Below are 24,970 nucleotides of genomic sequence, written 5' to 3' on the forward strand. Positions count from 1 at the left end.
ATTTTGCCACATTTTAATTTTAATTTTTTTGTGAATCATTGAATTTTATCGTCTTTTTCATTTTCAAATTGAGTTTTCGTCTTTGCCGAAAGCTGCCGAAGTTGAGTTATTATGATTTTTAGATTCTTTAGTTATTCAAAATTCCAAAAAGGTAAAAAAAACCTGCGTCATTACTGCGCCTTTTCGAGCTAGATGCTGAAATGTGAAGAGAGGGAGAAAAAAATTATGTAAACCAATTTAACGTTTCTACTTGTTATTAAAATTCTAAATGACATATATAACTTAAAATAGTTTTTTTTTACCTTCACACCTATGATAACAACATTAACATAATTAATTAATAATTATATTGTTGTAGAATCCATTGCGTTAATTGTAATCTGCCTATAGGTTAAATAATTTGTATGGGAATTTTTTTTTATCATTTTTCTCATTGGTTTTGCATAAGTTATTAAAACTCAGGTCCTATATAACCCCAACAATTTCAGCATTTATAACAAAGTATTGAGATACTTCTTCACAGTAATATAACTGTTGAAAGTCTAAAAATATAAAAATGAGTGTGTTTGTGTTCGCCGCGATATATGTCCGCTGTTAATAAGTTGTAAAATTCTGAAGGACTTGAAAAATATTTATTAGAAAATTTTCATCTATCAGCGGTGATATATTATATACATCACTGTATTCGTTATTTAGGCTAAATCACGTCCGAAAGTGTTCGCGTTCAGCTGCAATGGAAGAAACATCTTGCTGTATACAACAGATCCCTATATGTATATCCAGTATATAAAGACAACATATTTAAAAAAGACCAAAAATTCCAAAAGAATCTTAATAGCTTCTGGTATTTAATAAGGAACAGTTGTTTTATTGTAACATTTTTAATATAGGTACTCAACTCAATAATTATTTTATTATTTTCTAAGTTTTATTTTTTTTTAAGTATAAAGTCTTGAAATGTTTGTTTAATATATAAGCAATGTTTGTTCTGTTAAGATAAGAGGAAAATTATTAAATAATGTAAGATTTTTGTAAGAAAATTTACGAAAGTTTATTTGTATTTGTTTTTAAACAAAAAAATAAAATTACCAAAACAAAAATGGACTTGGTTTATTATAGCGTAGTTATTCAAGAATGCGTATACCAAAATTCAAGTAAAAAGTACGAGAAACAAAAAAGTTATAGATTTTTGAGATGGTTTATACCGTTCTGTCCCATAGTGCGTCGGCACGCCACATACCCGTTTAGTTTGGCGATGACTGCGACAAAATAATATATTATATAACTGATGTTCCAATGACGAAGGATAGCTAAGATCTAGTCTCTACATGTTTTAGGCAGAAGGATAGTGGTTAACATGTTGAATTTAATTATTAATGTGGCTGAAAATTGTAGATCATATTCATTTTCTGTCATTCAGCATTTCATAATATAAAAAATTTGGAAGAAAATTTTCGTTACAACTTTTATAAAAAGTCTAAGTGTGATAGATTAGTTTAATTTTCTGTTGCAGAATCCCAAAAAGTGGAGACGACTTCAACCCATAGGACTACGATAGCAATACCCGAAGAAAAGGGTAAATTATTTATTCACATTTATTCTATTGCTACAGTAACTTTCAACTCGGTATTATAAGATTACACAAATTATAAAACTTTTAAGCTCCTATAAAGACTAGTATGATTAACAGATTGGTATATGATTGTTTTACACAAAGCATTTCGATAGCCATATTTTTATTTCAGAATATGAATGAAACACTTAATTTTTAATTTCCCTTTGTTTTACAGATTGCGAAGACAAATTGCGAAACTGCGCTCTCGTCGTTCAAGCCAGACTTTGCCATTACAAGTACTACATGCAAAATTGTTGTCATTCTTGCAGTGGATAGAATAATCTCAATACTTATACACATATTAAAAAACTTAAAAAAGCAGGCAAAGTATTATTCTAAAAAAAAAATATTTTTTTTTCATAAAATTGTGTACGTATTTTACCATATTAAATAAATCAAATTTTCATAATAATATTTTTTGAATATAAGAAATATTGTGTTGATAGGTTATTTCATTCTTGGCAAGTTTGAAATAGAAGAGTTTCTTTATGATCAGTTTTATAGGCATTTTATGCAATAGGTAATATGTATGTATTTATAATTGAAGTAAATGTACGGAACAATAGATAATAATGATTGTGTATTACGGTTACACGGTTATTGTGAAAAATCTTGGTGCATTTGTATTATTTATTATTTTTTATAGATATTGAATTCATTTATAAAATATGTATTATAAGGCTATAAGCTTGAAACAGCTTACACTTACTTGAAACAGTTATACTTAATATGCGAATACCTAAATACGTAAATACTTATATTAATTTATATAGAGTGGAAAGGAAATTTTTAAATTTAGTTATGAATAAAAATTTTAATCTTTCGTCCATCCCCTTGAAAGCAGAAAAAATAGCATGCAATTTTGTTCAAAAATATATAAATACATAAATATACGTATACATAATATCTTAAAAATATATACGAAATCTGAACGAGAAATAACTACGCATAATTATTTTTATTTATATGATAAAATAAAATTGAAAGACTCTCTTTTCACAAACATTAATATTTAAGGGCATTTTAAGCTGAATTTATTCGTTAGAGATGATATTTTGTATGATATTTTTTAAAAATAATTTTAGTTTAATGAAATTTATTTAACAATGTCTTTCAAGTGTATTGTTATTTTTTAGCTTTTTACTGCCATTGTAGCATTTTAATAATTTTTTAGCATAACGATTAGATATTTTAAAGCAAATTTAAAAGGTATCGGATTTATATTTATGTGATTTGTATCTATATTTCTAAAAACTAATCAAGCGCTTAATTATCCCACAAAAAATAAAAACAATTGATTTGTGCCATTATTTTTATATTTACTTGTAATTTGGTGTGATATAATGTATTTAATATTAAGTTTAACGTTTATTTTCTTACAAGGATTATAGTATTGTAATAGGCATTTAACTTTAGCTTTACTTTTTGTATTAGTAGTACCTAAATATAGATTATATCGTGAAAACATTGGTACTTTACGTTACAAGAGATTTTGTACTTATAAGTAGATATTTGTACATAAAAGCGAAATAAAAATCAACTTTACAAGCTATCAGGGTTTTATTTTACTATTTACATCCTATATTTATTAAAGACATGGATCTTGAGATTGCCTCTGATGAGTTCTACACGTAACTTTTCATTAAATAAACTTAAAGTTATGTACTATTGAAATAAATAAATTGTAGCATTTTATTATCAACACACATACTTTTATTTCCATTATCTTACATTTTATTGCAACAGTTTACAAAACGAAAAACAAATTCAGTTCGATCTGAAATTCTTAAATATCCTCCTTACCACGTCTATACAAGGCGAAGCCAGCGTACCAACTAGTGCTATAACAGTTACCGATATAGCTAAATCTGCATTTTGATTACCCAATCCCACTCTAAATGTGCTGTTGAATGCGAAACATAGGCAGAGGAAAGCAGAACTCAGAGTTAAGCTGCCTAAACAGGAATGGGCTATCTTCAAGTAAGTGGGGTTTATGTTCAGCTTCGCCGAATATGCGTTGACTATTCCTCCCACCATGCTCAATACCGTGAGGATTAGGGATACTAAACCTGGAAATTTTTTACAGAAGTGTTAATAGATGCATTTTTCTGTTCAGCCCCCCCTAGACAAGTGGCTTTCTATTAGCGTAAAGTTCAATAGAATAGATTATGAATGTATGAGATTGACATAATCAATCGTCGTCGTCGTCGTAATCAAACGTCAATCTCATACATTCATAATCTATTCTATTGAACTTTACGCTAATAGAAAGCCACTTGTCTAGGGGGGCAGATTCTAATCTGAACGTTGAACGTCCGATCGTTTCATTCTAATGAAACGTACATTTTTATTTTAGTTTGGGAAAATAATATTCTTACGTAAAAATATCTATACGGCCACATTTTAGTCTTCTTATCAGCCGTGGGACGTCCACTGCTGGACAAAGGCCGCCCTCAAGGATTTCCAGTACGACCGGTCACCGGCGGCCTGCATCCAGCGGCTCCCTGCCACTCGGACCAGGTCGTCTGTCCATCTTGTGGGAGGTCGTCCCACGCTTCGTCTTCCCGTTCACATTTTAGTATCATCAAAATAAGTCGTTCTCGACCGTATACTATATTATAAAGCATCTTACCAAGGATTCCATGAGTAGTTCTAAAATTGTTTGGCACGTCCATCATTCTAATAACGCTGCCAACGATAACTGTCGTGGAAGCAGAAATTTGTAGCATCCAATGGACGACTCTCCGGTCCTGGTAACTGACCAAACGCGCCCAGCCGGAGTGAGGGTTCAGAGACTGTATAGCTTGCGCCATTAAAATTACATACTGAAATGAACACAACGTTAGAAATATTTTGTAGAATTACGAGAGTTATTTGGATCCTAGTAAGAAAAACACTGGATATAATGTTAAGCAAGCTGAAGATGAAGATAGTATTATATATTGCTACTACTAAATATAGTGCACTTGTACTATAAAATTAAATGTACCTAATCTCTTCGACAGTTTTATGTATACAAAAGTCAAAAACTTACCAAGTTACCTATACCTAATATAAAAAATGAAAGTACTTACACCAATACCACATAAATAAACATGTTGTATCATTGTTGTCGGCAGTGCAAAAGAATGTATGAAGACTATAGCACCCATGACTGCCGCACCGAGGCACAAATTAGTTACTGTTGTAGTAACACTTAACAAGGTAACATATACAGGAGATACATAATGTGCACTTCTATTCACTTCATCCGGTGCATTATTTGTTATTGTAAAACTAGTTGACATTTTAGTAAAACGGACGTCCTTAACACACGAAATATATTGAAAGTAAATCGATGTTAAGATATCGAAACGTTATCATTGGTTACACCTGATATGATGGAATCAAATTTTCGGATATCGTAATGTTATATTAGATAATTAGATTGAGTTTTAATACTATGCTAAAATCTGTGACTCAAATCTAATCATTAAAATATTGGGATTTACATTAATGAATCGATACAAACTAAGTAACATTGGATCTGATACTTCTTATAATAGTATTTTTCTTACATACGACACAAAAATGAGTAGAAGGTATTCGCCATAATATATTTATTAAAAAACATCAATTAAGTACGTAATCTTCTTCCCATCGCAATTACAAACTCGGCTAAAACCAAAACAGTATAAATGCTGGTTAGAACGATTAACACTAAGACATTGTCGTCATTGCTGACCCATTTTCTAAACGATCCTTTCTTGAAGGCGTAACAAAGACTGGCTGAAGAGCATATAAGTCCTGCTGCTCCAAGAATATAGTGACCAGATTTAAGCCAAAACGAGCTTATGTAATTACTTATGTTTCTCCCATACATCAGGATTATCCCGTCCAGTGAACTCATTATGGACATAATGAGAGCGCATAATGCTGAAAAGGAAGTTAAGTCTAAAATATAACTTTCTATTTCGAGAAATGTGTTTTCGCAGTTCAGTTTGGATGTATTGAAAATGGTAGAGGCATTTTCGTTTTCAATAAAAAAAAAATCCATGTATGATCAGAATTGCAGAAATCATCTTCGAGATATTGAAATAAAAAATAATAGGTACCTAGGTGTGTTAATTGAATCGATTGTCTTAGTAGACACAACAGGACATCCTTTACCTAATAATAATGTGAGGATCGGTTTGGCATGAGCTAAAAGATTTAGATAATTGAGTGAAAATACTTATTTTATTATTTTTTATCTATATTATCTTCCAGATAGTAACTATGTAGTTATATTGTTTTAGTGAAATGAGTCATGATCATTAAAAGTTATCTTACCCAAAATTCCGTGAATTGTATTAAAATTTATTTTCTTCTGATAAAACATTACAACTGAACCAACTGTAATCAAGATAATGCTGAGAACTTGTAGAATAAGATGTGAATAAATTCTATGTCGTCGAGTCAGATACATAGACCAGTAGTTATATTTCGATATTACTAGTATTCCTTGACTCATGAGTAATTGATACTGCAAATAATTATATGTGTTATCCTCAAAGCCTCTTAGATAAAAATAATCCTAAAAACGTATTTTCTATGATAAGTAGGTGCATTAAATTTTTGTAGAGTTCCTAAGGAATGCATGCATTGATGATCATTGTTGAGACTAGGTTACTTCATGATTATTTTTTTATGATAATTATTTGTTATTAAAGTATTGGACCTATATAATTATTTGGACTCGATTATTGATACATTTTTAATAATAAAAGCATTAACTGTAAACCTACTACCATTTTACAAAAAAAAAAAAAAATAAATTGTGGAATCGAGTGCTTCTGTAAATCTATTGCTCGATTAATAAGTATATAAAATAGCTATAAGAAAAAAATACTTACACCCAGAACACACAACACTATATGCCATTCATACGCTCCAAAATTTCCAGTTTGTAACGAAAATAACAAGCAAATAAAAATTATTAACACCATCAGAATATTCGTCACATAATTAAGGAACAATCTTAATGTTTGAAAAGCACTATGTGAATTTTTACAATTTTCTTCGTTTCTTTTTGTTATGCCTTCTTCTTGACTAATCATTATAACAATTGACAGACTAATGTCTTAGTAAGTTCATGAAATAATGCGCTACTCTCCTTGATGAAATAAGTGGTTACCTACAATTATAAATGTTCAGGATAAATGTTTGTACTACTAATCTGTTGATGTACCTATACGATAAAATTTAATTCTCTAGAATACACTATGTATCATATCCTATGTTCTATCGTCAATATTCGTAAAGTGAATTCAGTTAAATGCTGCTGGTCAAAACATATTATGTAAAATATTTTACACTGATGAATTTCCTTGGAGTTTTAAAATACTGAATGTTTTCAGATGATTTTTCTATTTACTTATTATCATGGTGGTGTGTTATAGAGCGATGTTGATGTGGATGTTGAGATAGTAATAGCAGATTATCGAGGTAATATTATTTTCTATACGCAGGAAAAGTGTTAGCCTTTACAATGTCTACTACTTATTTACTTATGTAGGTATGCTTTATTGTGGAGTATCACTCCAACTCTACCGGCGGATCATAGACAAAGATAGTAGTATGATACATTGTTTTTTTATATTTTAAAGTGGGGACTACGAATGACTTATTAATCCACTTAGATAAATAAGTCATTCGTAGTACTAATTGCTTGTTGGTTAACCCGCCATTGGTGACCTCATATGTCTGTGAGACCGGGCAGTTAAAGAAACCCAAATATTTTTGTCACCGTTTATCGAATTGCACTGTGGTTTCGAGTAGCTGCCTAATTTCGCGCCCCCTACCCTACCCCTACCCCACGACAGCGACGCGGGCGCACGTTACTGAGTTTTGGCCCCAACCCGGTGCGTGAGACCGGCGTCACCAACTAAGTAAGTCAAATGGTTATTGTGTATTTTTTTTATTTTACTTATTTTGATAAAGCTGTTCTTGTAATTTATAGTTTAATCATATAATTCTATTATTAGTAAGCGTTTTGCTAGATTTGATCGATATTTCACAAGAAATTCCGTGTTTTTTGTTCAAATTGTGAACACTGTTTCAGCATGTCTTATGAAAGTAATCAGTGTCGTCTCGAGGCTCTTTTGCAAGAAGCAGTATCTGATGAGGACAGATTACAAACGTCATCGGAAAGTGAATCTGGAAGTGACTTCGAACCAGATAATTTCGAACCAGATCGCACGTAGTACCAATAACTTGCTCTAGTTGTTTGGCTGTTGAAGATGAGTGATTTTAGTATTGTATATTTTTTTTTTGGTCGAAGTATTACCATTTATGTTACTTCATTTTATGTTTTCAGTGTCATAAGACTGACTAAGCCTAATTTTACTGTTAAATAATTAAGATTGATGCTTTATTTTTGAGTTTTAAAAAAACTTTGTTAAAATACTTGACAATTTTAGTTATTTCAAAGATGTTGTCTTATGCTAATAAAAGAAATTTGATTTAATAAATACCTATGTTTTATTGACAATAAAAGATCAAATTTTATATCTATCCCAATGAAAAGTAGCATGAACCGTAAATTACAGATAAACTCGTAGTCAAAAACCCCGGTGCGTGAGACCGGGGTCACCAACGCTGTAAGTCAAATTCACGTCACCAATGGCGGGTTAATAGTATATTTGTAGTAAGAAGTTGTATCTTTAGCTTTATACGTGTAATATGGCACGTTCTTACCAAGCTTAATTAAATGATGTTAGGATTAACTCAAGTAGCACCTTTTCAAGATTTATATTACATCAATTGACATACAAAATATTTTGCTGCGGATAATAATATGTGTAATTTCAAAATAATAAGTAATAGATGTGGTATGTAGTATGTAGCTTTAATACTGGATTAATTTTGTATTCTTATTATAAGGTCTATATGTTGCTATCGAATCGGAAGAAATAGGTATCTTGCTACATTCTCTTAATTGTTGCCATGTGTAGATATATAATATTATCTTTGCCAGAAAACGTAAAGGGGGTTGTAGGTATAATAATGAAACACAGAGTTTAGTTTTTAAAGCTTATTATTTTTGTACATTGTTATATGCGTTATTAGTATAGACACATTATATTGAATAAAACAATTGTGATGGTATAAATTATGGCGGTCTCGCTCTATAACCTATAACATAAATACTTAACAGCCAGTAAATAAATGCGCTATACATAAAAATAACTATTTACATATTTCTCTATAAATTAACGTGCACTAGAATGTTCTATTAAATAATTATTAAGTAATGGTCAAAATGTATTACAATGAAAGCATGAGTTTATTGAAAATCATTCTAGTCACAAGTTTTAAACTAAGCCATTTTACAATATCAATAAATAATGAACACACTATATTTGCGGATGCGAATATAAACCAAAAAACACTGTTCTATATTATAATTATTACATGATAAGAAATACTATCGTTTGACTATATCTAATAATCACATAACCTACATTTTAAATGACTACCTTTAAAATCTAAAATCGAAGATCTTAAATTAATTATAATACAAATTTTTGAAAATCTCTAAATTTAAATATTATTCGAAAATTCGGTGTAAGGGCGGCCGTACACGGACCGCTTCAAGCGGTTGAGACCGACGGCTTGAAGCCGCGACCGCGCGGTGAACTATGGACAATGGACATTCATTCACCGCCGTACACGGACTGCTCAAGCCGTCGCGACCGTTTCAAACCGTCAACTGCGCGGTTTGTAGCGACAGCTCGAGCAGTCCACGAGACCGCTCGAGCCGCCCGTGTACGGCCGCTCTAATGATTCAAGTTAAGTATTGAGGCAAGTTATAATCATTGTTAAGGTGCATTGAATATAAAGTATAGTGCATCAGTACATATTTTTATTAAAATTTTCGAACCATTCACACCAATGAGATTTCTTTCGTGATTTGAGCATTCGCCACAGCAATGACAATTTTGCTGTGACAATCTCGAGTCACGAAAGGAAAAACTGACTGAAGTTTCTCGACTTATATACTGGAGATCACAAAACTATTCCTATCTTACTGAAATACAATGAAGATTGCAACTATATAGGAGTCGACACTACTTTGAAATACATGCGAAAAATTTGACTTCGAGTGGTTTTATGAGAATGTATTCACTAATTGTCCATTGTATCACAATACTATGAGTCATATAGTCACTTGTCCCGGTGGCGCCTGTAAGCAAATAATAAATTATTTCAACTATATTCTTGGAGTTAAACTCTGGCCCGTTTTATTTGTTACATCACGTTAGTTATGGCGCTTGCTTCCATTATAATAAGTGTAATTTTGTGGTAAAGAATAGCCGAAAATAAACTGGGGCAGAGTGCAGTAAATTTAGCTTAAATTTAACATCGAATTATAAATAGAATGTAAGAGATTTTTGGTAAATTTTGTACAGTACTCAGCAATGTTATGCTTCAATTCTGTATTTCCTCTTATAAAAATAGAAGAATTGTATAAAAAAACAGGACATGAGACACGTGCGCATTACCAATGCTAATTTAAAATAATTATTGAATAAACAAGACTAGTTTCACGACTTTCTGATAACTTTATACAAGCTTTAAGGTGATGAATTAATTTTTCTAACATTTACGGCCCTTTTCAAACCTTCGTAATTTTTATATTATTAAAGTTGTCGTGATGAAAATTCTTGACAAGAAAGTTCAATAGTAACACAATACGTCTACCGTTTTAGAAACATGATTCCATGATATTTTCTCGATAGAAAAAAAATACAAAGTTATCATTGTTATTTTTTTTTAATCTCTGGCATCTTCAAAATAACAAACGTAAAGTTACGACTTTTTGGATATTAACTATAAAATATACAACCTATACGTCTACCGTGTTAGAATTTTGAAATATGCGATGGTTTTGAAATAAACAAGAAATACTTGAAATTAGCGCGCGACCAGCCAATATAGCGAGAGCCGCCCTGTACCTTCCTACCCCGATCGCTGCACGAGTCATTCCCGCTACGGCCGTCACACGGGGAACTTGTGTCGCTCGCGCAATCGTAAAAAAGGGTGACAACACGATAAGACAAAATGAGACAAATGGGGACAATAAAGAAAATAAGAAGAAGAAACATAAAGGTTGGAGGAAAAAGAATGCTTACAATTGGAACAAATTAATGAAGTAAGTTGGTTTTATTTTAAATTTGATGATAATTGTATTATAGACGATGTTTGATATGTACCCCTGTTTTAAGTACATAACGAATGTGTAAGATTTTTTCATTTATAGCATAAATAATCTGTTCAGAAATCCGGAATCCAGAAGGAAAATAAACCCACTGATTGTTCACAATGTGAATCCACTCCTTCGTAAGTACCTTTATTCAGTCAAAAATGTATGTTATCAAAGCTCTACTGGTTTTATCGCATGATTCCATTTCTAGCAAAAAGCAACAAAGTGCAAAGAAATAAAAAATCATGGTGAACTTAGTGGAAGTATGGCGGACATAATATGGAACAGGAGCTCATTGGAGTAGTATTATATTTAAAAAAAATACGAAATAATTTCAAGAATTACATTTCTTAGAAGGTGGTAGATAAGTATGTTGTATAAAGAATTTGATGTTGATATTTATTTCATTTATACTTACTACACCTGTGCGGGAAATTGCTTAGTAATAAAACAGGTTTATATTCATATTTACATAGTAATGTGAGTTTTCATTTCGAAAAATTTTGTGTAAGTATATTAAATTGAGTTCCTGGGTGATCTGGAAACACAATTGGGCCCGGAAGATGGCGCTGCAGTCACTCCTCCTAATGACATGAACCGATTTGGATGAATATTTGTGTGCACATTTCATTTTTGTGGGATGATTGGTTGATTCTACTAATATTATGTATTTTTGTTGTTAGAAAGTAAATTTAATTTAATGTTTATAATACATTATTATTGGTATAAATAAGCCAGTGTTCGTCTCACATTGCTGTACCTGCCTACCTACCCTACCAGGGCCTAACTTTGTTCTGGCTATTTTATTTTGATTATTTGTAATGAATAATTACAATTATAATAGAGTGCAAAAAATAAATACATGCGTCAATATATTTTGTGTTTTTTTTAAACAATTTTTTTATTTAAAAAAATATCATTCCGACCGCGGCTTTGCCCGCGTGGAATTAGATTATATCATGAATCCTGTCTTATCCCACAGAAGTGTTCAGTTCGGATAAAAAGTATCCTATGTGTAAATCCAGGCAATTAGCTATATTTTATCAAAATTGGTAATGTAGTCTTGACGTGATTAAGTAACAACTAACAAAAAAATATACAAATTAACATCCAAAGTTACGCATCAGTTTTACTGTATTAGTGATATCTTCCACTCTTGACTTTGACTGAGAAGAATTAGGGTTTATAACTTCTTTCAGAAATATTACCTTTCATTTCTGGGCATGACGTAATATCTACGTCAGCATCAAATTCTATCTAAATCCATTCAGTAGTCCGCGTTATTGAGTACCATTTCATTTTTTCAGAGTAACAATATTTTTTGTTATTTTAAAGATTATTTATAACCTGTATTATTTTGTAATAAAGTAAACATTACGAAATAATAATAATTATTAATAATGTCTAAGTAGTTGTTAAAAAGAAGATTATTTGTTTATAAGCAAGAAAATAAAACCAATAAATCAACAATTAAATATATGTATAACAATATTATAACTGTATGACGACTCCATACATGTTTGTCCCGAGTCGGCCAGCGGCAGCGCGGCGAGTTTGCAAGAATGACTTCGCGCACACCCGCGTTCGCGATAGCGAGCTATTAGACTCCGCCCGCCAAGCAGTGGATTTTTTTTTGTGTATCGTCTTAACATTTTTTTCCTATTGGTATTCTGCAAGTGTTATTGGTAAAGCCACAAACAAGGTATAATAGAGTTATTGACTTGACATTATAATTATTCAGAAAGGAATGAGCTGAATTGAACTATTTAAAAACTACAAATAAATAATATAGGTAATATTGTATACCTTTGCCCAGTTTATCGTCCATGGCAAGATTGGCAGCAGTTGTCACCATAGTAGTGGTAATGGCAGAGGCGAGCTTGTACCGCCAACACGCAGTTGCTGAGTTTGTCCACACAGGCTCCTGGAAATATTTATATTAATTTTAAGATAAATATTTACTTTTACTTTTACCCGAAATTTTGTGTCAGTGTTTCGGGTCATTCGTAACAGGATGGCGGTTCTACAGGGGTCTTAGTACGCAATGACAAAAATAAATATGATGGTCAAAACGCTGATACCGGATACCTTAAGATACTGTAATATTTTATATTAGAGAATCTTAACATAAAATATTATAGTATCTTCACCGTGTGTGACGCGCTTTAATGTTTCAAATTAGGTCAAACATAAAAAACAGACACAAATGGTTGTTGAAGTGTATTTATTTTTCGATTATTCTATTTCGCTCCTTTATTTTTTGCTATGAAATTTAAAAAATAATTGTTACCATCGCTATATGTTCGCTGCCTCACATTCTGCACCTTTGGGTTTGGATTCTGGTGCCTGGTCACTCGGTTTTGGGTATCTGAAACAGTATAATTATGTTTATAGTTAATAAAAAAAATATTATTATAAATACTACATAGCGTACAGAGTGCAACTGCGGCCAATTCGTATCTCTTCTTTGAAACAAGTTTTGGATGATCTGTCTAACGAACGAATCTTTTCAAACGCAGTTTTAATTACTAACATATTGATTTGCAATTGTATCTATAAATACGTGAAAATGCATTGCAAATACGTTAAAAGGGACAGTTGTCTTTTCATGCAGTAGTATTTCTCTTTAACTGGGAGTGTGTTTGAGTGTGCTGCGTTCTATTAACATATCTGCATCGGTGTTAGAGTGGTTTCGTAGCTTTTTGCATGGTCGCCGGCAGAGGATAAAGCTAGACGAGTCCATCTCATCCTGGAGTTATCTGACTGCAGGTGTACCACAAGGCGGTGTCCTCTCTCCTCTTCTTTTCTCCCTCTTCATAAACTCCATTACGAGTAACATCTCATCCCGGTACCACATGTATGCTGATGATCTTCAGATTTATACGCATTCTCCTTTGTCTGATTTGCCTGCAGCCATTAACTCAACAAATACTGATCTCGATTTTATTGTTAGATGGAGCAAGCTGTACGGCCTTAAAATTAACCCCCACAAAACGCAAACTATTATTATCGGAAGTCCGCAGTTTGTGTCTAAAATTGTGTGGGAAAACTTGCCATCAATTTACGTCGACAACACTAAGATTCCATTCAGTCTGTCTGTCAAAAATCTTGGTGTCCATTTAGACTCTACACTTTCCTGGCATGATCAAATGAAACATCTCAGTAAAAGGTTATTTGCAGCATCCCACTCCCTTAAGCGATTACGAAACTTTCTTCCGATTCCGACCAAAATTTTGTTAGCGCAAACACTCCTTCTTCCCATCCTCGACTACGCTGACGTCAGTTTCTGTGACCTTACTGAGATCCAACTCGATAAGCTTGAGCGATTTCAGAACTTGTGCATCCGCTTTATCTTTGGTTTGCGTAAGTATGACCATGTCTCAGCTTATCGTCGCAGGCTGAAATGGCTACCTATCAGATATCGCCGGGATGCTCATGTGCTACATTTGTTGTACGGAATATTATTCGATCCCAGAACCCCACTTTATTTAAAAAATAACTTTGAGTACTCTAGTAATCACGGGTTAAATCTGAGATCGAATAACACTTATCTCATTAATGTACCTGTACACAAAACTAAATTCTACAATTCCTCATTTACAGTGAAGGCTATTCGACTATGGAATGACTTACCAATAGCCATACGCCAAGCGAGATCCATCGATGCTTTCAAAAACATGCTTTTTGACCACTACATCTCCTTAGTGGCCAAATGATGACTTTAATAATGTTTCCGTTACCTATATGTATTTTGTATATGTATTATATAATATGTATATATTATATCTATTTATATTATGAATACGTATATATATATTGTAATATATGAATTTCTTTATTTATTACATATTGTATAGATATTATTTATACTTTTACTTTTCTAGTAATTTATATTATTAATTTATTTAAACTTATTTTATCATTGTTTCTTTTTTAGTATACACCGCCTACTTGTATTTGTAATTTATCATTGTTTTCCTTGGTTGGGTCACCTGGAAGAGATGGCTCTGTAGCCATAAGGTCACCCATTGTGCAATTTGTTTGTATCGTATTTTATGTTATTTCTTTCAACTGGTGTGTGCAATAAAGAATTCATTCATTCATTCATTCATTCAGTGTCTAACAGCTGAGTATTCTCACCTAACATGATTTTCCTATTTAACAAGCTGGCACGAGTTTACAATCTCACATCAAATAAGCCCCAGCACAGCATTAACAACTCTATCTTGTCTTGTGTGGAGCATCCACAGGCATATATGATTCTACCGATTTAACAAACGTTCTCACCCTGCATCATGACCGCCTCCTTGGTACAGTGAGGTTGACGCGTGAGCGTAGAACCGAGGGGTCTTGGGTTCGATTCCCGGTGGAAACGAAGAAAAAAAAATGTCTCGGTCTGGCAGGACACAGAAGGCTCATCACCTACTTGTCCCTAAAGAAAATCGATTAGTGAAGCAGATGTATAATGCATCTGCCCCTTACCCCACTAGGGGACATGGGACTTCACTCACCCTTTTTTTTTTTAGTGGGGAAATCTTGCATAGATACCCACGGCCTCCGGGGGAGGGGCCGTGGGTTGTCGGATTCCTACCGACCAAAATCCCACTGTGTTCCGTCAAGCCGCATCAACGAAAGGGCCATGGGTATTGGTAGAGTTCCTCCGTGCGGCAGCGGCAGCCCGTCACCGGGCCCAAACAGACTTCACTCACCGTGCACAGCATTAGTCCAGATGTATGTACCCCTTACCCTACTAGGGGACACGGGACTCACCGTGCACAGCATTAGTCCAGATGTATGTACCCCTTACCCCACTAGGGGACACGGGACTCACCGTGCACAGCATTAGTCCAGATGTATGTATCCCTTACCCAACTAGGGGACACGGGACTCACCGTGCAGAGCATTAGTCCAGATGTATGTACCCCTTACCCCACTAGGGGACACGGGACTCACCGTGCACAGCATTAGTCCAGATGTATGTACCCCTTACCCCACTAGGGGACACGGGACTCACCGTGCACAGCATTAGTCCAGATGTATGTACCCCTTACCCCACTAGGGGACACGGGACTCACCGTGCACAGCATTAGTCCAGATGTATGTACCCCTTACCCCACTAGGGGACACGGGACTCACCGTGCACAGCATTATTCCAGATGTATGTACCCCTTACCCCACTAGGGGACACGGGACTCACCGTGCACAGCATAAGTCCAGATGTATGTATCCCTTACCCCACTAGGGGACACGGGACTCACCGTGCACAGCATTAGTCCAGATGTATGTACCCCTTACCCCACTAGGGGACACGGGACTCACCGTGCACAGCATTAGTCCAGATGTATGTACCCCTTACCCCACTAGGGGACACGGGACTCACCGTGCACAGCATTAGTCCAGATGTATGTACCCCTTACCCCACTAGGGGACACGGGACTCACCGTGCACAGCATTAGTCCAGATGTATGTACCCCTTACCCCATTAGGGGACACGGGACTCACCATGCACAGCATTAGTCCAGATGTATGTACCCCTTACCCCACTAGGGGACACGGGACTCACCGTGCACAGCATTAGTCCAGATGTATGTACCCCTTACCCCACTAGGAGACAAGGAACTCACCCTGCACAGCACTGCTCCTCTCCGGCGTGGTGGAGCACCTCGCGGGCACGCAGGCGCGGCGCGCGGGCGGCCGCACGCCGGCGCACTCCCCGTCCCGCGCCGCGCCCCCCGCGCCCGCCGCGCCGCCCCGCGCGCACCACACCGTGCGGGACTCTACACCCGCCTCGCAGGGACCCGTGCACTGTACACAATAGATACATAATATTTAATACTGTACGGGACTCTACACCCGCCTCGCAGGGACCCGTGCACTGTACACAATAGATACATAATATTTAATACTGTACGGGACTCTACACCCGCCTCGCAGAGACCCGTGCACTGTACACAATAGATACATAATATTTAATACTGTACGGGACTCTACACCCGCCTCGCAGAGACCCGTGCACTGTACACAATAGATACATAATATTTAATACTGTACGGGACTCTACACCCGCTTCACAGGTCCCTACCTGTGCACTGTACACAATAGATACATTATATTATTTAATACTGTACGGGACTCTACACCCGCTTCGCAGGGACCCGTGCACTGTACACAATAAATACATAATATTTAATACTGTACGGGACTCTACACCCGCTTCGCAGGGACCCGTACACTATGTACAATAAATAATATATTAAACTAGCTTTCCGCCCGCGGCTTTGCCCGCGTTTTCAAAGAAAAACCTGCATAGTTACCGTTCCCGTGGGATTTTCGGGATAAAACCTATCCTTTGTGTTAATCCAAGTTACCCTCTATATGCATGTTAAATTTCATTGTAATCGGATCAGTAGTATTTGCGTGAAAGAGTAACAGACACACACATATCCTCACAAACTTTCGCATTTATAATATGTATTAGTAGGAAGGATTATGCGAAGTCAATCGATTCAAATCATTAAGTCCGCGTCATAGTGAAAATGGTAAAAAGGATTGTACACCCGCCTCGCAGGGACCCGTGCACTGTGTATACATGTTTAGTTATGCGTACTCGATCAATTCAAATTATGATGTCATAGTGAAAATGGTGATAATCTCTTACTTGTTATTTTATTAAATAAAATCATATATTCAATTATTTTTAATTGTTATCCACATACACTTGTAAGCATATAATATTATACAAATGTATGTGGATAGTTTTTTTTTAAAAGTGGAGAGTCTTCCAACAATGATGCTACAAAGTACCTACATAGTAAAGAGTACCTACCCATAAGTACAGTAGTAACTATATCACAGATTAGTAAATAGTTACTACGTAAATTATACTACTACTATCATCAAGTAATAATTATTTTACAGTGGCACAAGTTTTACTTGGTTATATGGTAAACTAAAAATATGTGGAAAACTTAGATGGAATTAAAATTTGCATCTCCAATTTACTATTTAATAACAAAGGTGTTAATAAATTCTTAGTATTATATAAAATTACACTATATATTTCAAATAATCTTCTGTAAGTATAAATGTGAGTCACAAAAGCGCAAGCCAAATTTATCGATTTCAATTAAAAGGAACGAAATACAGAAATAAAACAAATAATAAAAACATGCTAATGAAACTAAAAAAGATTGCTGGCGGAAAGCCGAGAGCTTGAAGCTTGCGTTGCCGTTTTGCAAATAAATTCAAATATCGTTATCATAGATGTTAAATTAGGTACAGTTCATTAGTTTATAGTTTATACGAAATCCGCTTTAGTTATTGATACAAAAAATTATCTTGCAATTATTTGTGAAAAACGTTGTATCTAATTTATTGAATTATATCAATAAGCTTCGAATTAAAATAATTAAATACGATTATAGAGCCATTTATCTTATTATACGCAGGTGTCAATTGCTCGTATGTTATGGTATTTCCAACACATATAATTATGATAATATATAAAGAAACATAATCTTTGTATATTACAGTGTACAGTTAATTGTATTAAGTATATGTATATTTTCATCATGATTCGTGTAACGGTGCATTTAGATCAAACGAATATAGAGCTAGAGCAAGAGCAAGAGCATTCTTTCGTGATCTTTTAGTGTAAACGAAAAGTCATATTCAGTGTTCTTCAGTATTAGAACAAGAAGAAGAACAACGAAATAATGTTTTACGCCTATTAACACTAAAAGAATTTGACAGTGGGGTTAGAATGACCATTCGCTCGTTTGATGTAAATGCACCGTAAAAGACACAAGACATTTCACAGAATTAAAGAGATCACTTATTGACTCATTTAATATCTTACCTCTCCCCAATCGCTCAGATACCAGGAAGGCGAGCAAGTCCCCCCACATTCCCTTTCAGCCTCCGGTTTCGGAGCTCTACAGGAGGAATCTCTGAGCCTCCTGCCGTTCCCTCCGATACAGATAACGCCTCGGATCTGACGACCTCCACACTCCGCTGAACATGGCGACCAGTCACCTAAACGAAATAAATAAGAGTTTAAAACAAGTCTATATTAACGGAAAAGCCACATATTTTAATTGGCATTATAGAAGAGGTCATTAAAAAAAACGGTTATACAATTATACATATTGAGTTGAACGAATTTTCAGAAAATAATTTCTAACGTAAGTCAATATTTTATTGCAGAGACAATATCTAGTAAGAACTTATAGATATCTTAAAACTTCTAGATAACTAGATATCTAGAAGTTTTAAGCAAGATTATCCCTAAATTTTGCGTAATGAGATGAAAATTTAACTTCTAATAACGTTTTAAAAAGAAGAGAACTTTTAGATAAGGAAAATAGAGAAATAGAAGTATAAAATCGTAAATTATTATTTTGTATAAGATAAAAGTATGAAGTAATTTCTCACCAGTAAACCATTGCGCATCACACTGTTTCTTAGCAGAGCAGGACTGCTCGGCGTGTGGCGGTCGCTGGTCGCAGCCGGCCGGCTCGGCGCAGCGCACGCCGCGCGACTGCACGCCGCCGCCCACGCACCAGCCGACACACTACGGATACAAAGGGAAATAATATACTAGCAGCTATAAATAAATAAATATTATAGGACATTATCACACAAATCGACCTAGCCCCACAGTAAGCTCAATTAAGGCTTGTGTTGTGGGTACTAGGCGACGATAAATATAATATTTTAATAAATATACATATATAGATAACACCCAGACCCAAGAACAAATAATTGAGTTCATCACACAAATATTTGCCCTGACCGGGGATCGAACCCGGGACCGTCGCGTCGGCTCAGTAGGCAGTTACTTTACCACTGCGCCAACCGCGTCGTCAACAGCTATATTTCATTTCTAAAAGATTAATTTCTAACCAAGTCTGTAATTAATTAATATCGTATCAAGTATACCTACATAACTAAAAGACAAAAAAAGTTGTAAAAATATTTAATTTTCAACACATTTTTGATTCCATAAATTTCACTCAACATTTTAAAAAAAACATTGATATTTAATTAAAATACTTATTTTTAATTAATTTATATATATAAAAAATGGTAGACTCACTCCTGACCATTCTGTATAAAGCCACCCTCCTGCAGCTGTAAAACTATACGAAGGTCCCAACGTAGGACTGACTTCATTGTCCGACACATTACTAGCTAGAGATATAGCAGGAGCATCGCGGAATGTTTCTATGTGATCCTTTGGTCGGACTTGACGTCGGGAATCAAGTCTTGGAGTCTTAGAGGCAATAGCTGTTCCATCACAATTGGGAATATCGCAAGGTTCACTGTTTGGTGGCATAGGTAGAGGACACTTTTGGTCACTTATCTGAAAGTAAAGACAAATATTTAATAAATAACTGATGGAACCTGTAAACTGTAGATTTAAAATTATCATAGAATTAAACAAAGTTAATCTAAAACCGGTTAGAACATAAATACCTTTGTGATTCCTCGTGCATGATCTTGCACGCAGCCCACAATTCTGGTTCTATGGGCCGGGCCGCACACCGGGCAGGGTCCCCACGCAGCGGCTCTCCAACGCGGCGGGCAAGGGTTTGTGCCACACCGTCTCCTCCTTGAAGCTGGAGGAGCTCCCGTGCAATGTGCTGGAGACACTTCCCGCTCCTCCTTTTGACCCAGCTCTACACATTTGAATTTCCCAATTTGAAGCCCACCACCACACGATCGTGAACATTGTGTATACGAAAGAATCTTCCACATGAACCGCCGATTTCCAACAACGTTACTCTCTATATGGTATGGATTTTCATTCGACGTATAATCTGGGTGTTTCGCTAAGCTCGGATCTGGCTTATCCAATACTTTCGTGTGAGATTCGGCGTTATGATGGCGATGATGTCTCTGCATCGGATGATGCGGAGTCGCATTGCTCTCTGTTGGAATATCGTTGCTGGTTTCATCTGGCAATGTATCAGTCAAGTACTCATATTTTATGTTCGGATGCGGTTGCGTATATAGAACCTGAAATGTATTGTTCGAATGAGACAATGCAAACAAGGCAATAAAATTATGTTGCGGTTTAAATGACTAACCATAATGTCGATGGCTTGATGTATAGGTCCCATTGCAAATATATTGTCGAGTCCACCAGCTCGAGAATATATAAAACGTGCTCCAGCCGCTTCGTAGTTGCCTGGGGCGCTAACTGCGAATTCGCCGTTAACAATATACGATCCATTCGTAACTCGCAAAGCTAGAACAATCGAAAGGCATAACATTTAATAAACAATTGATAGAACTTCTAATAAAATCCACACTTATTTATAGAATTGAATAGTTCAAGGGTTCCCAATAGTTAACATACTTTATCTATTTAAGCAAACACGTGCGCATCAAATTACTCATCAAATTAATAAGCGCAGAGTTACGATCGTATTGTTTTAACGGAACAATTAACAAATTGGCAAAACGCTTTCCGACTGCGTCATGCAAATAATTAACCACCAATTGGTTAGACCGCTATCTCGATTTATCTCGCAATTCTCGGCGTAGGCGCCTCTATTGAGGAAATGCATTCGCAAAATGCGCGCGTGCAATTTCTATTAATCGATTCGACATCAATCGTTCCACTGCGCACTTCATCGTTCTATTAAAATCTGTGACCCACAATCGGCGAACTAAATCACTTCAATAAAAATTGAAACCTATTGGCTGGGTCTGCGCTACCGAAAGCTTTATTAGACGGCCTTGGAGACAACATCTGCTCATTAGTTATTAACTACTACTTATGTTTATTGAACTAGTATAACTGAGTTCAATTAAATCCTTTCTGGAATTATAGTGCATGCTGACCTATATTATGATACACAACCTTTCGTGTGAGTACAATTAAGAAACTGCGTTATACAAAGAGAGAGGAGTGCCGACTTTCAAAGATTTTCACAAGTAGACTAGAAGGAGGATTTTAACATTTGACAGAATTTTATAATTATTGAACTTGCCCTATTTGAATTTATAAAAATTTAAGTACAATATAACAACTACGATAACGATAACTACGATAACAAACGGTTCAGAAGAATGCGCAGAAAATTAATAAATGAACTAAAGCTTTGCAAGCTCTGTTGAATTTTAGAAGCAGAAACTATGACCGACTTTTTTCAAAGTATTAACCAACGTACCAATATAATTTTCGCTAGACACAATTTCGGAGACGTTCAGCCTGCACGCGCCAGCTGGTACCGTGGTTACATAGGAGTAGCCGAGGGGCAGGCGCGGCCGGGAGAACAGTCCGGACACCAGGCGCCTGCCGCACTGCAGGTCACGCGTCACGGACGATAGTACTCCTTCTCGACCGACCACCTGGGAACAAATTGTGTTTTAATTATGTTATATTGTGAAGTCTATTAATCTTAACTGAAGCAGAGAACGGAATAAAATTTGACCTATCAAATATGGAAGCATCTAAGGTCATTATCATAAACTTAATAGTTCGCTCGCTCATTTAAGTATTGGCTCTACTCTTGCTTTATTAAGAACTAGTTTTATAATTATTTATAATTAGTAGTATAAGCCTTAAGAAATTGGTTATGCTTTTAAAGTAGGTAATGTAATAAAATGCATCTTATTTTTTTTTTATAAATGAATCTATTTTATTTTTCTCCTAGAACCAAATCTATAAAACGAAAGTACCATAACTTAAACTTTCCAAGAATATAAGGAACTAATTATAACTACTCATCGTTTACACTGTCCAGCAGAATTTATTACAAGACTTAGACAATGTGTAAAATTTCACGTCTCCTTTCCCTTAGCTATTAATACGAAAGCATAAGAAGCTTTTACGATATGAATCAGTCACGCGTCTTCCGAGATCAGTGTGAAGATAGGGATTAACATGTCAGCACATTTCACGGGTGTCTGCGCAGGCGCCTCGGATACTGCGATATTAACTATAATAACTTAGTATTTGCTGTATAATATCGGCTGTAATTAAGGGTTGTTTTATTGTATGAATTATGAATTTTTGTAATGTATATTTTCATGATTTATTCCTTTTTTTGGTTTTGGGTCTATAACCATATATATATATATTATAGTCGATGGTTCAGAGAGTAATCTAAGGATAGATATTTATGTAATGAAAATAACACAATTCTTCTCAACATGATACATGAAAAAAGTCAAATATATTATCCCACTTTACCTATTGTTATTTTATTTTATTTCTAAGGATGGCTTTAATGTATTTTTTAATATTTGGGTAATTTGCAGTTTTAATACCAGTGACACTTGTGACCTTACAGCATCTAGTTGATACTGTAAGGTTACAAGTGTTTATACCTTAGTTTATACCATATGCGAGACACCACTTTTATTTGTATTGCGTAAGTTGCATGCAATGCCATTGTTTTATAAATTATCGAAAAATATTCTGCATTAAAATTTATATACCTATATGTATTAGGTATGAAACATTACAATACGCGGTGTATACAATTTTTTGTCTCTAGAAATATAGATACATAAAATGACTCCTATTTTCTCTATTTGAAAAATAATCTTTACAATATTTAAGACAACAGCTTTAAAACTTGTATACATATTTACAGCTTATTCGTATGTCGCATAAGTTAGTTAAATACCTTCTTATATGTTAGAAACTAAGACTTGAGTCTGGGAAAATCTATCGGTAATTTATCTTGAGATTATCAGAAAACATGGTCCTCATTCGCAGGCCGCTAAACCCGCTTATTCCCATGACGTATATCCTACCTGTTTAATACATGGCCCTAAGATTTATAACTAATTTAAAATCTCGTTGAATTGATATATCATCAAGGTGCATACATTGCTAACGAATGGCTTACGGCAAACCTACATGTATCTTAAATGAATAGCTCTTACATTACGAGTATGAAGAGCTATTCATATGGGGAACATTTAATACGTTATTCTGTTTAATTCGCAGTAATACAAGGTAAGTATACAGTTTTAATTATGATTTATTATGGAACAGTTAAATGTTTATCTATTGTGATGTACGGTGAATGTATGACTGTGTCAATGTGCATAGTTTTTATGTTTGAGCACGAGTGAATTAATGAGTTATATTTTGAGGTAAAAAATCTAATTTTAGATTGGGAAATGATTACAAATGGAAATGTTCCCTTTTATATTGCACTATAGGTATTTTATTTCAAAATATTACAGAAGTGCCTTAATTATAGAGATAACGTTCGTTTTTCGTTGCTGTATATATTTAATGTTAAAATATTATTTTAAAATAAATCCTAATAATAGATGTTCCAATTAATATTTATAAGCATATAATTAACTTTCTTAAGCCATCAAAATAATGTCTTCGCTACTAGTTTAATCGCGTAGCTTTTAGAAAAAGTCAAATAAAATTAACAATATTGTCAAATAAAGTAGCTGTTTATGTTAAACGGAAATCATTTCGCTGTTGATAAAATCACAGTTGATTCTATCTCAGATTTTACACGAGAATAAAAATCTGTCTCGTGACTGAAAATTTTTATACTGTTCATTTTGTTAGCTTCTCTGTGAAAAGGCTATATTCTTCAAGCGGCAACTAACAACTATTTGATTAAATATAACAAAGGAACATTTCCTTTTTTATAAATATCCAGATCGCGTTAAATATATTTAGTGTGTGAGCTACTCACAACATATAACTAAAAAATACTCTATATTATAATTCTCAGATATAATAAAACTTTGTCATCTTGTTCAGTCATAACGAAGTCTCAAGTAATCACAACAACCTTAACGACTAACAAGAAGCTTGCATCTTCAAATTGCTCAAACCTCAATTCCAATTATTGAATTCATGTGAGAAAAACGCATGTAGTGATCAAAGATGCATATGGCTGATGCTTACATCATTTCGTAACATTTAATGTGACACTAATGCGAGTGGAACATTAGTGAATAGTAATGTCAGTTTTATGAGCTTGTACGAGATAACGACGTCTAAATCTTGTATTGGGCGACGCGGGAATCATTTTAATCGTGTGTGGGGAAAATACGTCAGCCAATGTCATGAATATACGATGTTATTATTGAAATAGGCAAGATTAAGATGTCCTCTACATGCCATTTTTAAT

General features: G+C 34.6%; 4 protein-coding genes and 1 long non-coding RNA gene across 9 annotated transcripts in view; 2 read left to right on the top strand and 3 right to left on the bottom strand.

Annotated features, from left to right (window-relative positions):
* LOC149481653 (ADAMTS-like protein 4) overlaps positions 1-1,951 on the top strand; it is a 49,305-nt gene extending 47,354 nt beyond the window's left edge. For all 3 annotated transcript variants that reach the window (XM_089705220.1, XM_089705218.1, XM_089705219.1), the window contains exons 16-17: positions 1,514-1,576; positions 1,791-1,951. In XM_089705220.1, coding sequence (XP_089561346.1) covers positions 1,514-1,576; positions 1,791-1,891 — 164 coding nt within the window. In that variant the 3' untranslated portion in view covers positions 1,892-1,951. The remainder of the gene's footprint in view (positions 1-1,513; positions 1,577-1,790) is intronic.
* Positions 1,952-3,169: 1,218 nt separating this feature from the next.
* LOC149481654 (uncharacterized) lies at positions 3,170-4,932 on the bottom strand. Its single transcript, XM_089704968.1, has 3 exons — positions 4,690-4,932; positions 4,248-4,440; positions 3,170-3,684 (listed from the first exon to the last, which is right to left on the bottom strand). Exons 1-3 carry the CDS (start codon positions 4,900-4,902, stop codon positions 3,383-3,385), a joined length of 708 nt encoding a protein of 235 aa, XP_089561094.1. The 5' UTR covers positions 4,903-4,932; the 3' UTR covers positions 3,170-3,382.
* A 299-nt stretch (positions 4,933-5,231) lies between these two features.
* On the bottom strand, positions 5,232-6,693 carry LOC149481655 (transmembrane reductase CYB561D2-like). Its single transcript, XM_089705158.1, has 3 exons — positions 6,490-6,693; positions 5,927-6,119; positions 5,232-5,530 (listed from the first exon to the last, which is right to left on the bottom strand). Exons 1-3 carry the CDS (start codon positions 6,691-6,693, stop codon positions 5,232-5,234), a joined length of 696 nt encoding a protein of 231 aa, XP_089561284.1.
* Positions 6,694-8,654: 1,961 nt separating this feature from the next.
* The window catches only part of LOC149481656 (ADAMTS-like protein 4), a 116,600-nt gene continuing 100,284 nt past the window's right edge, over positions 8,655-24,970 (bottom strand). The window contains exons 8-17 of one of the 3 annotated variants that reach the window (XM_089704808.1): positions 22,022-22,202; positions 20,933-21,093; positions 20,319-20,861; positions 19,939-20,205; positions 19,275-19,413; positions 18,700-18,875; positions 16,466-16,646; positions 13,132-13,209; positions 12,648-12,765; positions 8,655-9,821 (exon numbers count right to left, since the gene is read on the bottom strand). In XM_089704808.1, the coding sequence (XP_089560934.1) occupies positions 12,659-12,765; positions 13,132-13,209; positions 16,466-16,646; positions 18,700-18,875; positions 19,275-19,413; positions 19,939-20,205; positions 20,319-20,861; positions 20,933-21,093; positions 22,022-22,202 (1,833 nt within the window). In that variant the 3' untranslated portion in view covers positions 8,655-9,821; positions 12,648-12,658. Of the gene's footprint in view, positions 9,822-12,647; positions 12,766-13,131; positions 13,210-16,465; positions 16,647-17,351; positions 17,421-18,699; positions 18,876-19,274; positions 19,414-19,938; positions 20,206-20,318; positions 20,862-20,932; positions 21,094-22,021; positions 22,203-24,970 lie in introns of those variants that run through there. The other 2 variants (XR_016316802.1, XM_089704809.1) reach the window with 2 other exon arrangements.
* Positions 10,215-11,490, top strand: LOC149481657 (uncharacterized). The gene is made up of 3 exons (XR_016316804.1): positions 10,215-10,790; positions 10,917-10,978; positions 11,053-11,490. It is a non-coding gene; the product is annotated as an uncharacterized LOC149481657 (long non-coding RNA).

Source organism: Colias philodice, chromosome 16, assembly GCF_061535455.1.
Source record: "Colias philodice isolate Cphi_HAF_F1 chromosome 16, ilColPhil1 Martin Lab GWU primary, whole genome shotgun sequence".
Lineage (NCBI taxonomy): Eukaryota > Metazoa > Arthropoda > Insecta > Lepidoptera > Pieridae > Colias > Colias philodice.

Excerpts from the sequence above, each read along its gene's own strand:
- LOC149481654 (XM_089704968.1), bottom strand. The coding sequence starts at position 4,902 with ATGTCAACTAGTTTTACAATAACAAATAATGCACCGGATGAAGTGAAT. Across the intron at positions 4,441-4,689 it reads TTTATTTATGTGGTATTGGT|TATGTAATTTTAATGGCGCA; the intron begins GTAAGTACTTTC and ends TGTTCATTTCAG. Across the intron at positions 3,685-4,247 it reads AACTACTCATGGAATCCTTG|GTTTAGTATCCCTAATCCTC; the intron begins GTAAGATGCTTT and ends AAAAATTTCCAG.
- LOC149481655 (XM_089705158.1), bottom strand. The coding sequence starts at position 6,693 with ATGATTAGTCAAGAAGAAGGCATAACAAAAAGAAACGAAGAAAATTGT. Across the intron at positions 6,120-6,489 it reads TAGTGTTGTGTGTTCTGGGT|TATCAATTACTCATGAGTCA; the intron begins GTAAGTATTTTT and ends AATTATTTGCAG. Across the intron at positions 5,531-5,926 it reads TACAATTCACGGAATTTTGG|CATTATGCGCTCTCATTATG; the intron begins GTAAGATAACTT and ends CTTCCTTTTCAG.